The 15,046-nt window shown below is 44.4% G+C and overlaps 2 protein-coding genes across 2 annotated transcripts in view; one reads left to right on the top strand and one right to left on the bottom strand.

The window, feature by feature from the left end:
• COL14A1 (collagen type XIV alpha 1 chain) overlaps window positions 1-2,310 on the top strand; it is a 161,205-nt gene extending 158,895 nt beyond the window's left edge. The window contains exon 48 of the mRNA XM_066623748.1: window positions 2,236-2,310. Within this exon, the coding sequence (XP_066479845.1) occupies window positions 2,236-2,243 (8 nt within the window). The 3' untranslated portion in view covers window positions 2,244-2,310. The remainder of the gene's footprint in view (window positions 1-2,235) is intronic.
• The window catches only part of MRPL13 (mitochondrial ribosomal protein L13), a 46,261-nt gene that overhangs the window by 673 nt on the left and 30,542 nt on the right, over window positions 1-15,046 (bottom strand). The window lies entirely within an intron of this gene.

Below are 15,046 nucleotides of genomic sequence, written 5' to 3'. Positions count from 1 at the left end.
TCACATAACAACAGGGATGGGAGAACATATCCTCCTTGTTATGTTGCACACACCTGTACAAAGAGGGAGGGGAGTTGGCACGAGAGTTCATTGCTGGTGATCTCTGTGTCCAACAACTACTTCTGCACATCAAAAAGAAACTGCAAATATAGTTTGCAGTCATCTCCCCCTCCAGAAGTCACAACTAAAGACTAACAAGATAAACAGCCGACAACTCCAACATACAAGCCATATGGTAATGAAAACTGGGAAGGATTTGGAACATGTCATTTCACCAACATGATGAGAGAGAAAGCTTCCAATTCCCATGACCCCAGAGAGTTTGGGGGCTCTGGTGAGCAGATGCTAATTTCTAAAATTGGCAACTGTGATGTTCAACTGATAAAAATGAAGGAAGACCACATACATCCAACTCATCAGCATTCCACACAAGTTCTCAGATGATCTGGAGCCCAGACCCTGCAGTCTGGGAATAACCAGATGTAATTCTTCATTTATGGCTTTTTACTAAAAAGTTCATTGGGTTCATTTATAAAAATGATGTAAAGAGACTGACCATATTGTAGATGTCTGTACTATAGCAGCCAAAACACTATGTTTTATGTGGCAATATTTGCTTCACTGCATTTTTCCCCCCTAATGTACTAGTGTACTGGTGCTCTGTTATCTGAGCACTGCAGTGTTCCTCTTCACCCAATTACGCTTATGTCCTCCCAGTGGAATCATGAGCTGGCAGGCCATAAAAGACAACTGGCACATAACTACACTGTGTGTAGTAATGCTACAAACATGGCAACCTGGGGCTCTCTTTGTCAGGCACCTGTAGCCTCTGAGACTGAGAAGGCAAGGCATCCTCCAGGTGAAGTATTCCAGACCGTCTCAGCATTTCAGGGTCAAAATCAAGTAAAACAAATTTGAAATACTGGGGAGGCAACCACTGCTCCAATAACTATCTGTAGTCATTTAAAAAAAATGCACATACACTATAAAGAAAATATTTTAGCGGAGCAACACTAAAGGCAGCAAAGGACTGAAATAAATCCCACACATGCAGGTTATAAAATAGGACAGTCAATCCCGGGTGTAGAGGATTCCACCTTGGTCTGTACATACAAGGATTACTGGGTGGGTGGACAAGCCACTTGGGTGGGTGGACAAGCCATGAGGTTGCTGGCCTAGATCAGCAATCTTCAACCTTTTCAGACAACCCACCTGTAACTTCTCCCTACAGTTTGAGATCCACTAAAAAAAGTGTGTCATCAGAGACGATGCCAATTGCATAATCACCATTTGATTAGAAGCCCTACCCACTCAGGTGCCCTGCCAGAAGACCAATAGGCTAGATTGCCCTTCCTTCTGTTTCAGCTTTGCAGTCCTATTTTTACACACACAGGGCACAATCCTAACCCCTTACAGTGCTTTCCAGTACTGGCATAGAGGTGCCAATGGGACGTGTGCTGCATCCTGCAGTTGGGTGTCACTCACGGAGGCCTCCTCAAAGTAAGGGAATGTTTGTTCCCTTAGCTCAGAGCTGCACTGACCTTATGTCAGTGCTGGAAAGCACTGACATAAGGGATTAGGATTGCACCCACAGTCACATCTATATGGTGAAATGTTGCATCTATTTCACATAAAGGAAGAATTTCCTTTTCAAAGAGGCTGGTAATGCAAACATGGGATTAGTCCTACATATGCAACCCCAAGTGCTTTGGAGGGCAGGCAAAGTACAAATAGGACAAATGAATAACAGCACCACAAAGAAAAGGCTAATAGTCTGAACAGCCTGTTGTGCTTCTAATTCAATAGGTTGTATTTTATTTTTTCTGTATATTGGTCTGCCACTTAGTCTAGTCATTCAGGTGACTATAATGATAGATTATCCTATAACAAAGATCACAGACCCACTGCAAGTCTAGCAACAGTTCATTCCAACATTGATTAGTTGGAATTCTAAAATTAGAGAATTCAAAATTAGAATTCTGTTTCAATGCTATTGTTGTAATGTTGTTTTTAATTTTCATTTATATAATACCATCTCTACTGACCTATGGACTGGCATATGAATGTGACAGGCCCCTGCCCCGAGACGCTTGCAATCCAATGGTCAACATGTATTTTGAATATGGCACCTGGGTGGTTTATGTCACTGCCACGGGGCAAACCCTTTCCCAAAAGTTCTGCTAGGCCTTCAAAATCGACTGATACTTTTCTTTTTCTACTTCTGGCTTTGGACAGAGTTTTAGGTGCCACTGTAATTCAGTCCTGAAGAAGACCGGTTTTGACAGAAACAGCTTCAGAATTCATTCAGAGGGAATTCAGGTTTAAAACACAACACCTTCAATCCAAATAGAGATTTGGAAAACACTCGTGAGCAGCAATGGATTTCCCTTTGAGTGATGACCATACACTTTTGGAAGTTCTTCCAAGAGATTCCCCAAATGAAATGCATGATTCTGCATTTGGAACAAATCAGCTCAGTGTAACCAAAGATAGTACACGATCTTTGACAACTACATAAAAGGAGGCAACGAAAATCCTTTGGAAGAGGGTAATAAATTTAGACAAACTGGAGACTAAGTGCTTGACTGTGCAATCCAATGGATGTCTATGCAGACACAGACAAGCTCCCACATTGCAAGTATGTTTGATAGCTGACCTGTGCACTCAGAGGCCTCCCCTTTCCTACAGCCTTCATTTGAATGCACAGTGAGAGCAACTGAAAGCATAGTACGTGTTGCTGACTGAATTGTGGAGGTGCTGCAGGTGGTGGAAGACTCTAAACCGATGCTTCTGGACATTTTTACATGCGTGTTCAGCAGTTGCCATGATGTGAGGGATGTCCCCTCTCTTCAGGAGAGTGGAGGAGGGCTCTTGAACAGAGGATCTCAATGGGGGTTGCCATCCCACTCTGATTGTTGGAGGTGCTTGCCTACCTGCTGTGACCATGGCTGATGAAGCCCTCCCCCTCTCCCCATCTCCAAACCTGAGCACTTCAACTACATCCTGGGACAGTCAAGGATGTCAGTGGACAGAGCCTTCAGAAAGTTGAAGGGACGTTGCAAGACTCTACTTAAAACACTGGATTGCAATGAGCAGCAGGTGGTGGTGGTGACGACAACATGCTGCATCCTGCATTATATCTGCCTCCCCCAAGTTGAGGTTCTCCTGTAGCAGGATCTGCTGCAACAGAGAGGGACATATGTCACCTCACATCCAGACCGCGCTCAGGACACAGAGAACATGAGGAAGAGACTGCCAAAAGAATCAAGAATGCACTCTGCTGCTACTTCAGAAGACAAGGGCTGCAGTAACTGTTAGTGTAAACAGCAGTTTTAGAGAAACAAACAAGGTTTTCTTTTCAAAAACCTGTTCTGATCAACACTGTTTTAATAAAGAGTTCAAAAACTGACTTTACCAGTGTGATTAATGTGGTACATGCCAGCAATAGCCATTTACTCACACACACAAGTGAAATACTTACTAGCAGACGTGCACACTTGGGGCTGCACAACTCCTCAAATATCCACAGAAATATCACTTTCCTCAATCATGAACCAATGCCATGTGAAGGTTCTTAGACCCTGGCTCAAACCCATAGCAATTTTGCACATTTAGCTCCTACTTGCCACAAATGGGCAAGGGGAAGGAGACAGCTGCTGTTGAAAGGTGAGTCCAGCAAGACAAGGAGCTGAGGTAAAGAATGGCTCCCCAGGAGGATCGTCCAAGAATGCCATCACCCTACAGATACCAAGCTCCTGGTGAGTTATGCAATCACATGTTCAAAAATTTGTGCAGAAAAATCTGCACTCACAGCTTAAGAGAGCAATGAGTGGCAAAAGATATTTGGATATTTCGTGACACCCAACCAATGGGATAAGGACAACCACATGAGCATTGCTTCCTAACATTTGCTAATTCCATGGAAAATGCCCACTACCGTGTAGATTTCAGCACCCGCAGTTTGGGTCTTAGCAGCAAAACTTGGCTGATAGCTTCCCGAGTATGAAAACAATGGTTCCTGCATAAATCTGAATGCCAGACTCCCTCTTGGGATAGAGCCTGTTTTGGCAGTTTCCGGTCAAAAGACCTAACCCAGGACTTTACTTTGGGCTTCCTACATGAACATAAGAACCACCCTGCTGGATCAGGCCAAGGGCCCATCTAGTCCAGCTTCCTGTAACTCACAGATGCCCAATAGATGCCTCAGGGAGCACACAAGACCACAAGATACCTGTATCCTGTACAACCTTGCATCTGGCATTCAAATATAGCCTACTTCTAGAGCCAGAAAACAGGTTCAAATGTCCAGATCCTATGGTTCCTGTATAGGCAGGTTCAATTCAGAGTGCAGATTCAGGCCTTAGCTCCATAAAGATCAAATGAATCTGAAAATCCTTTTTTGGGAAGCAAGTTCAGGCAGCTGCAGTTCACAGGGTGAGGAGAAAAGTCTTTTTTTTTTAAAAAAATTTTTTAAAGCAGTTGCAGGAGATGGATTCAGCAGAATGCCAGGCTAAGAAAATCTCCTTCTTTACCACCACCGCCTTCTTACATTACCTGTGCTTCCCCCCCACAATAAATTATGATGAAAGAAAAACAGGTAAGTACCTCTCATTCTTTCCCTCTTTTCTTTTACAGCAAAAATAGCAGAACAAAATAAATATGAGGTAACAGATTGTTTTTTCTTTTTAACATTGACCGTGATTGCCATAGGGCAGAGGGAGCAACTTACAAACTAGCACCTTCTTTTTGTAAGAATAACTACCAACACTATTTTTAAAAAAATTAAGGTAAACCATTCTTTTTTGTAATAAAGTATGGGAGAGAAGGACAAGTTCGAAACATTCCTTTATAATGCTAAAAAGGAACTAAGGGGTTGAATGTTCCTCCTCCCTTCAGGTGCATGGTTTGTATGAGTTTCCCCCCACTTGAATGCAAGGACACATCACTCGACAAAGCTCTGGAAGCAAGCACAGAATGCCACCACATGTGACTGCACAGAGACCATGAAGAACCACCAACCACTCACCCATCTCGGGAGAGTCTTCTCGGTCTTTACATGTGACAAAAATCTGTCCTAGGAATCTCTAATATGGGGGAGGGGGGCATCCTTCAAAACAGAAAGATTGTGGGGCAGAATAACTCAGACAGCTCATCTGGAGGAAACACACATGAAGAACTTGCACAGGCTCCAAGTGCTGCTGGGAAGCAACATTGGTGTGGCAAAAGGGAACTTTAGGGGAGGGGCTGCAGCTGAATGGTTGAACCTGGGCTTTGCATGAAGGAAGCCGCAGGGTGTAACCATTGCATCTCCAGTCTCAAAAAGTACTCCAGAGCTGAAAATCCTGGAGACAGCTAGAGTATATGATAAAGAAATTGACCTGTTTGAGACAGTTTGATGATTGACAGCCACTATTTAAATAATAAAAAATTTGCCAAAACAAAACAAGTACAGTGCTTTAAATAATATACTATTAAAACATATTTTTAAAAAACACAGTTTGATTTATTGGAAAAAAAAATATGTTCATGGATTAATCAGCTCGAGAAACAGCTGTAATGACTGAAAGGTCTCTTTGGTAGCTTTTAGTCAAGTCTCAACAAAGTCACTATGAAGTTCCTGTTCCAGCAAAACCGCAGGCAGTGCATTCCAGTTAAGGTGATGACTTTTTACCTAGCAATGTTCTGAAGAACAAAAGCTGGAGTACGGCTCAAGTCGAGAGAAAATGCGATGTGCAAGGGAGAAATGATGGGGAAGGGCAGTTTTATTAACAGTGCAGGAAATATCGGTAAGAAAACTCTGCAGCTTTGTAAAACAAGGAGTGTCCCCACAATATTTCAATGCCAACCAAATGAGGGCTCCCCAACCGGCACTGTGGTACATAAATGAGAAAGCACTTTGGTGCTGAAACTGAAATCTTCTGTCCTAGACTAGAGCTTAATCGGAAAAGTCAGGTACGGCAGGCTGGGGGAGCTAGTAGTCTAGTACAGCCAGTACAGCCTATCCTGGATGGGGCTGTGTTCCCCCTGAAACAGAAGGTGCCAGGGTCAGCCCAAGACTTCCTGATGCCTGAGACAGCAAGCCAAATGCTGCCCCTTTCCCAACAGTGTGCGAGCCTCTACTCCTCCAACTCCCCTAAGTATTAGTTCAGCACTTGCCTCACATCCACAGTTCCTCTTCCTTTTTCAATCCAAAGTAGCTATCAGACATTCAGTAGAAGTGCTTTACAGAAATTTCCGCAAAAGCTTTCAAAACTGTAATTGCCATGCATTCCCTTGTAGCTCTTCCCCTAAGAAAGAACCATTGCTATTCACTACTGATCTCAAAGTGGGCAGGCAAACATTAGTTACTTGGGACAACTAATTCATTTTAAAGTATGCCAACCAAAAACTGCCCATTGACTAACATGAAATTCAGAAGGGGAAAAAATACTTATCCATCCTACTTGGGAAACTAGTGCAAGGAAAGCTTCAAAAGCATGCATCATTTATCCCAATGGCTCTCAAACATTTTTGACTGGTGATTCCATTGATCTACTGGGCCAGTGGTTCTCACACATTTAGCACCGGGACCCACTTTTTAGAATGATAATCTGTCAGGACCCACCAGAAGTGATGTCATGACTGGAAGTGACATCATCAAACAGGAACGTTTTTAACAATCCTCGGCTCCAATCCTACCCACACTTACCCAGGAGCAAGTCCCATTTAATATCATTGTTAAAATAATATACTTGGTAGCTTTTTAAAAGTACAGGTCTGTAACATTTCCCCAAACGCAGTCACATACCATGGTAGCATCAAGTGTAATATATTCAAAATAAAATATTGAAATGAATGGGGACCCACCTGAAATTGGCACGCAACCCACCTAGTGGGTCCTGATCCACAGGTTGAGAAACACAGTATTAGGCCATTGGCCTCAGCTCCCCATTAGGGCTACAATCCCATTTATTGTACAGGGTGGTGGGCTTTTCATAAGGATTCATGGCTCCCCTGGCCGATTTACGCAGCTTCCTGCGGAGCCATGGAGCCTGCGGAGCCATGGGAACCACTGATTTATCTAAATGGCCTAGGAGAGAGAGAGTCCAAACATCCAGATAAACCAATATTTGGTTCAAGTAACTGGGACCTCTCACACCCTTTTGGATTATACAGAAAAGGTGGTGACAAGGGCAACACCTAGGGAACCTACTGAACCAGAAACACTTTATCGAGATTTCAAAAGATTTTATATCTTTTGTTGACAGTGATTACACTTAGTCAAAATTAGCGCAGGTTTTCTTGCAATCTCATATATTTGAAAATCATTTTATTTTCTGAGTTGTTCCATGTCTAGTAAACTTTTTGTTTTTCTGCTAAGACAAATACCAAGATGTCAGTAAAACTAAAGCACTTGCCAGACCAGCAATATGCACCTGGTATGACAACCTGGAAGCTATAGACATTTTTTTTCTCCTCACCTGCACTTCACCCTGCCTTATCAGTGAGAAAAGTGACCTCCATCAACAGAGTGAGTGGCAGGTATTCATTGCCTTCCTACCATGGACCCTTCTGGCTTTGCAGACAAGATTTAACATCTTACTAGAATGGTACAGGGTCAGTGCCTTGCAGCTAACCTATCAGCAGCACACACCAATCATCTGACACAAAGATATATGTAATGAGACAAAGAGAAGTTGAAAAGGGCACTGATGACAGTGAATTCCGGTTGCTTCAGTGAGTGAGAAAATGTTTCAGGACAGAGAATCAACCCAGACTCAAAATTCTTTACAGAGTAAAATAATCATTTCATGCACAAGATTATGTATGCATGTTGGAATAATATACTCTGTGGAATTCTCACAGAAAGAGCTTCAACTGTTTTACAGTCTTTACAATAATACACAAAACTCAAATGTCGTTGGCATCTGTGGGCAACTCCAGCCTTGTAAAAATTTAAACAGAAATTCACTCTTCACCAACCTGCATAAAAATTACTAGTAGGAATAAAGAGACAACTGTGTTAGAAAAACCCACTAAATACTGAAGGCTGGGTGTTAAATCCTATGTTTTGAGCCCATTTCCAGTGTATTAAGTGGCTAAGGCTATGGTATACCCCAAATTGGTGGCAAAAGGGGAAGAAGGAGAGATAAAAGGAAAACATTATTGCTGTGTCCATTCTGACAGGCAGACCTCACCCATGCTAGCAGGTCGCTTGGCATGAGGGAACCTGAGATTGATCAACAGGCTGTAAGAAAATTGATGCATGAAGGAAACAGGAAGATTCCAAAATCTGTGCATGATTCCAAGTTGCCAACAAAAATTTAAAATACACATCTGTGGGCTTTTAGTCTTATTAAGAAGGAAGGCGGTATGAAGCATTGGGAACTTGGCCATTGCTGGTTAACAGATTTCTGTGAACTACATAAAACAGTATTGATGGGAATAGATATGGAAGGTGAAACTGCAAGAGATTCCCATTATAAAGGAAAGCGATTTGCATTTCATACTTCTCAAGGAAATGCTTGCTGATCTTAGGACAAAATATCCCAAAAATAAGAAGTAGAGCAAGCTGCAAGAGAATGCTATGGAATCCCTGTCCAGTAAGAATTCTGGGAAACAAGCTTACATGAGCAATAATTCAGAGCAGGCGCGCCCAAACCTCGGCCCGAGGACCATTTGTGGCCCTTAGAGACTCCCAATCCAGCCTGCGGGAGTCCCCAGTCTCCAATGAGCCTCTGGCCCTCCGGAGACTTGCTGGAGTCTGCACTGGCTTGACGCAATTGCTCTCAATGTGAGGGCGACTGTTTGACCTTTCGCAAGAGCTGTGGACTCCCTCTGCTGCTTGCTGTTTCACATCTGTGATGCAGCAGTGGCAGCAAAGGAAAGGACCCTAAACAAATATGAAATATAAATACTTAAATACAGGTTTCCTGCACTGGCATAGCGGTGCCAATGGGACATGTGCTGCATCCTGCAGTTGGGTGTCACTCATGGATGCCTCCTCAAAGTATGGGAATGTTTGCTCCCTTATCTCAGAGCTGCATTGCCCTTATGTCAGTGCTGGAAAGCACTGACATAAGGGGTTAGGATTTCACCCTTAGATTTTTATACTGAGGGACAATCTTATACTGAGGGATAATGGGTCAATCTCTTAACCACGGTTAAATGAGAGCGGGCCACTGAATCATACTCTATTCCCTCCCTGCAGCTCCTCCCCAAGGAATAAAAATGATTTTGAATCCTGGTTAGCCTTAACCACTAACATCAATGCCAATGTGTCCTTCAGCAGCAGTTACAATGGAAGGTGGTGTGGGACATGGACAGATTCACCCCAGGGAGGGAAACATAATCCTACAGCCTCCTCTCAATCACTGAACCAGAGAAAGGAAATGGGCCCTGTTGTGGCTGCACTGACTCTGAAAGCCCTGAATAAGAAAAAAAGAAATGCTATCTCAGCCAAGAACTTGAGATCAAATCAGGCCATTACTTTGCTTTAGCCCATTCTTTGTTTTACCCACAGCTGAACTATTAAAACCATTATATCTAAATTACAGTTAGGGCCTTCCACATCTACGATACACATAGGAATGTGGCGTTATTACTAGTTGATGACAGCATATAATAAAATGTCATCACTTATCTCTCATGCTCTCTTAATAAAACACGCTTTCAATAGGTTCTTTAATGTTTTGCTTCAACCGTTGGTATATAATTACACAAATAGTTATTAATGAACAAACCTAACATATTTCAGAAGTTATTCCATTAACTGTACAGAGGGATATTAATGGTGGTCATCTTGGGAGAAAAACCCAGAATCAATTTATTGCCTATCTACAATTTATTTCAGCCATTATAGTTGATTTTTGTTGATTATACTGAAACTATTCACAGATCATGAAATTCAGGTACCGATCCAGAGCGCTTGCGCACCAGCTTAACGCCGGCAGCATACTGTTGCAAACGTGCATAAGACACTTTTGCTAGCCTTACCGTGGGCCCAGTGCCAGATCTAGCCCAGCCAGTTCTGGTGCTGGGCCCGAATTCTGCAGCCAGGTAGTTGCCCAGACCTGGCAACAGAGAGGTGAATGGGAGGGGGGCGTTCTGGGGTGGTGGGAGGTGGGGAGAGAGCGAGGAGGAAGCGAGATGGGGGAGCGAACAGGGCAGGAGGGGGTGGGATTGATGGAACTCCACTCCATTGGATACTGAGCTCAATTTCTGACCATGTGGTCCGACACAGGACTCTCTGATTCTACAGCAGCACCAGAGCGAGAATCGAGAAGTGCCATGAAGGGGCTGCTGCCCTTACCTGGGGGAAGGGGACAAAAGTCCCCTTCCCCTAAGGAGCTGCCACAGGCTGCCCAGGCGCACTGGATGCTGTGGCAGCCATTTTGGATGCTGTGGCAGCTGACACGCCGGGCAGTTCAGGATTGGACTGTCAGGCCTGCAATCCTGTCCACACTTTCCTGACAGTAAGCTCTATTGACTATAATGGGACTTACTTCTGAGTAGATATGCATAGGATTGGACGCTCAGTTTCATCTGTTCATCCAACCACAATGCTAAATATAAGGCCAAGGATTAAGAATACAAGAGCTATTCTGCTGGATCTGACAAAAAAAAATATCATGTCTGTATTCTGTCTCTGAGAAATGTTCCTTAAATACATCTCACATTTGCAATGGAACAATCCCCTCGTTCTTGAGAAATGTCTGTCTTTGAAAGGAAATAGGGTTTTCTTGCCTGCAATTTGCCCTCCTTTCCTGAGACTTCAGCCCTCTCTTTGAGAAGCACGCACACTCTGCCTCTATTATTTCCCAGCTTTGGTCTTCCACAAGAAGCCTGGTGGGAAGCCAGTCACCAAGTCACAACCTGTATAGTCATGACCCCTCTGAATATAAAGAGAATAAAGTTCTCATGAATATATTCAAAGGAACAAAAAGTTCAGTACAGCACAACACCAAAAACGCATACAACCTGCCTGCATTTCTTAATTGATCTATTTGCAGTAAACAGTTCTCCTGCTTCAGTGCCTTCTGTGCTGCTTTAATTATATCAGCGTGTGAATATTTTACAGGATTTCATTATTTTTAATGTGCCTCTTGTGGTTCAGTAGGTACAGCCTCTCTGCTTTAGTGGACAGGAATAAAAGCATGACTACAGCTGGAATTTCAGCTGGATAAAATGTTAGAAAGGCAGACAGCATGACACTTGGAGAGAGACGCATTACATGAATAAAGAAATCATGGGATTAGCGTTAAACAGCTGAAAGGCTTAAATGTGGATTTGCTGACCTTTTCGGATTGTTTTTGAAAAAGCCTTCATATTAGAACCATGCTCCGTCACTCTGGCACCTAGCCATGGGGAAAAATCCATGGCTCCAAGGGAAAAGGAGCTTCTCTTGTCAAGTACCTGACTACTTGTGTAATGTGTCTCTAGGGGGAAAAGTAAATCCCATTCAGGTTTGGGCAACTTGCAACCAAGCTTTTATTTCTATCCCTGGAGTCCCTGCAGCCCCAAATTTGGTATGTTTAATTTCTCTCTGCAATTTGTGCTTTTTGCAATATCTGTTGTGAAAATGATTAATTACAGCATTCGTAGGAGTGTTCAAGGATTATGGAGGGCTTAATCAGGTATTCAACTCAATTTGGATTCAGGTTCAGTAGACAGGATATAAAATTTATAAGGAAAGTTCAGCTCAAACACCAGTTTTCTTTTATTTTTAATTCTTTCATTTACCACCTCTCTGTTTCCAGAAACAGCAAAGCACTCACCATGGAAGAGGCAAAGAAAATACAAACCATTTTAAAAAGTGTTTTGCCAGTGTAGGTTGGTGAATGTAAATACAACTGTCAAGCAGAGGCAGAGCAAAAATGTAGCTACTTCTCAGATTGGTTACTCACTACTAAATATGTCTTTTTGTACTTCATAATAGTAAACAGTGTAATTGCACAATTTTTAGCAGTAATATATAATACCTTATTCACTTTATCTGCATTTCACAAACTCACACTTCAATCTACCCATGGAATAAATATTGATTTACTTCTTATATTTTATTCTTTTGAGTCAACACAACCACCACTCTCTAAGAGCAACTGCTGGACCATAACTTACTGTTATATTATGTACGTGATAGCCCCAGTGGAAGCTTTTCTTCCAACAGCTGGGGGGGGGGGAGGGAGGGAAAAGAAGGACCAATCTGGATTGAGGCTACAATGGGTCAAAGGGTTAAAGCCCCTTTCCTCCAATCCATGGTTGCCATTCTCACATGGTTATTTTTTTTTTTTGGGGGGGGGGGAGAATAATTCTCTTTTAGAAATAGAGAATTATTTTAGAATAATTCTCTTTTAGAAATCCTCGGCGATTTCAATGCTAGAGTTGGTGCTGATAACAGTTCATGGCCCACTTGCTTAGGTCAGTTTGGCACTGGGAGGATGAACGAAAATGGCCAACGCCTGCTAGAGTTTTGCTGTCATCACGGTCTCTGTGTCAGCAACACGTTCTTCAACACAAAGCCCCAACATAGAGTCTCTTGGAGACATCCAAGATCAAAGCACTGGCACCAGCTCGACCTGATCCTCACCAGACGCTCCAGCCTTCCCAGCATCAAGATCACACGCAGTTATCATGGTGCTGCCTGCGACACTGACCACTCCCTGGTGTGCAGCAGAGTGAAACTGCAAACAAAGCGACTGTATCACACGAAAAAGGAAGGAAGACCTCGCACTGATACCAGCAAGACCCGGGATCAGAGAAAAGTGGAGGAATTTGCACAAGCGCTTGAGGAATCTCTTCCAGGCCCGGTCGACGCAAACGCATCCAACAGATGGGAACATTTCAAGAATACTGTTTACAACACCGCCTTGTCCATATTCGGCAAGAAGACCAACAAGGCGGCAGACTGGTTTGAAGCCCACTCTGAGGAGTTGACACCAGTCATTGAGGAAAAGAGGAGAGCTCAAGCAGCATACAAGGCCTGTCCCAGTGAGCGCAACCTGCAGGTCCTCCGAACTGCTCGCAGCAAAGTCCAACAGACTGCCAGGAGATGTGCTAACGACTACTGGCTCCAGCTCTGTTCCGAGATACAGATAGCAGCTGACACGGGCAACATCAAGGGGATGTATGATGGTATCAAGCAGGCCCTAGGTCCAACACAGAAGAAAACTGCCCCTCTGAAGTCTGCCACAGGCGAGGTCATCCAGGATCGGGCGCAGCAGATGGAACGCTGGGTGCAGCACTACTCTGAGCTATATTCCAGAGAAAATGTAGTCACCGAAGAAGCACTGAACAACATTGAGTGCCTGCCTGTGCTGGAAGAGCTTGACAGTGAACCAACCCTAGAAGAACTTCACGTGGCCCTGGACTCCCTTGCCTTTGGCAAGGCACCTGGAAAAGACAGCATCCCTGCTGAAGTCCTAAAATGCTGCAAAGAGATCATCATCACTGAGCTGCATGAAATCCTCTGTCTCTGCTGGAGAGAAGGTGGAGTACCTCAAGACATGAGGGATGCAAACATCATCACGCTGTACAAGAACAAAGGTGACAGGGGTGACTGCAACAACTACCGCGGCATCTCTCTCCTTAGCGTTGTAGGAAAGCTGTTTGCCCGAGTTGTACTAAAGAGGCTCCAGGTACTTGCAGAGAGCGTCTATCCAGAATCGCAGTGTGGATTCCGAGCCAACAGGTCCACCATTGATATGGTATTCTCCCTTAGACAACTGCAGGAGAAATGCAGGGAACAACGACAGCCACTCTTTATAGCCTTCATAGATCTCACAAAGGCTTTCGACCTGGTCAGCAGAGACGGCCTCTTCAAGATTCTCCCCAAGATTGGATGTCCACCCAGGCTCCTCAGCATCATCAGATCTTTCCACAAGGACATGAAGGGCACTGTTGTCTTCGATGGCTCCACATCAGACCCTTTTGACATCCGAAGCGGAGTGAAGCAGGGCTGTGTTCTTGCACCAACCTTGTTTGGGATTTTCTTCGCTGTCCTGCTGAAGCAGGCCTTTGGAACTGCAACAGAAGGCATCTATCTCCGGACCAGATCAGACGGAAAGCTCTTCAACCTCTCCAGACTGAGAGCAAAATCCAAAGTCCAGCTGAAATGTCTGCGTGACTTCCTCTTTGCCGACGATGCAGCTGTCACTACCCACTCTGCCAAAGATCTCCAGCAGCTCATGGATCGTTTTAGCAAGGCCTGCCAAGATTTTGGACTGACAATCAGCCTGAAGAAAACACAGGTCATGGTTCAGGATGTGGACTCACCTCCCTGCATTACAATCTCTGAGCATGAACTGGAGGTTGTCCATGACTTTGTGTACCTTGGCTCAACGATCTCCGACACTCATTCTCTCGATACCGAGCTAAACAAGCGCATCGGTAAAGCAGCTACCACGTTTTCCAGACTCACAAAGAGAGTCTGGTCCAACAAGAAGCTGACGGAACATACCAAGATCCAGGTCTACAGAGCTTGCGTCCTGAGTACACTTCTGTACTGCAGCGAGTCATGGACTCTTCGCTCACAACAGGAGAGGAAACTGAGCGCTTTCCACATGCGCTGCCTCCGACGCATCCTCGGCATCACCTGGCAGGACAAAGTTCCAAACAACACAGTCCTGGAACGTGCTGGAATCCCTAGCATGTATTCACTGCTGAAACAGAGACGCCTGCGTTGGCTTGGTCATGTCGTGAGAATGGATGATGGCCGGATCCCAAAGGATCTCCTCTATGGAGAACTCGTGCAAGGAAAGCGACCTACAGGTAGACCACAGCTGCGATACAAGGACATCTGCAAGAGGGATCTGAAGGCCTTAGGGATGGACCTCAACAAGTGGGAAACCCTGGCCTCTGAGCGGCCCGCTTGGAGGCAGGCTGTGCAGCATGGCCTTTCCCAGTTTGAAGAGACACTTGGCCAACAGTCTGAGGCTAAGAGGCAAAGAAGGAAGGCCCATAGCTAGGGAGACAGACCAGGGACAGACTGCACTTGCTCCCGGTGTGGAAGGGATTGTCACTCCCGGATTGGCCTTTTCAGCCACACTAGACGCTGTGCCAGAACCAC

Source organism: Tiliqua scincoides, chromosome 4, assembly GCF_035046505.1.
Source record: "Tiliqua scincoides isolate rTilSci1 chromosome 4, rTilSci1.hap2, whole genome shotgun sequence".
NCBI classification, from domain to species: domain Eukaryota; kingdom Metazoa; phylum Chordata; class Lepidosauria; order Squamata; family Scincidae; genus Tiliqua; species Tiliqua scincoides.
This window is presented reverse-complemented; position numbering and strand designations above follow the sequence as displayed.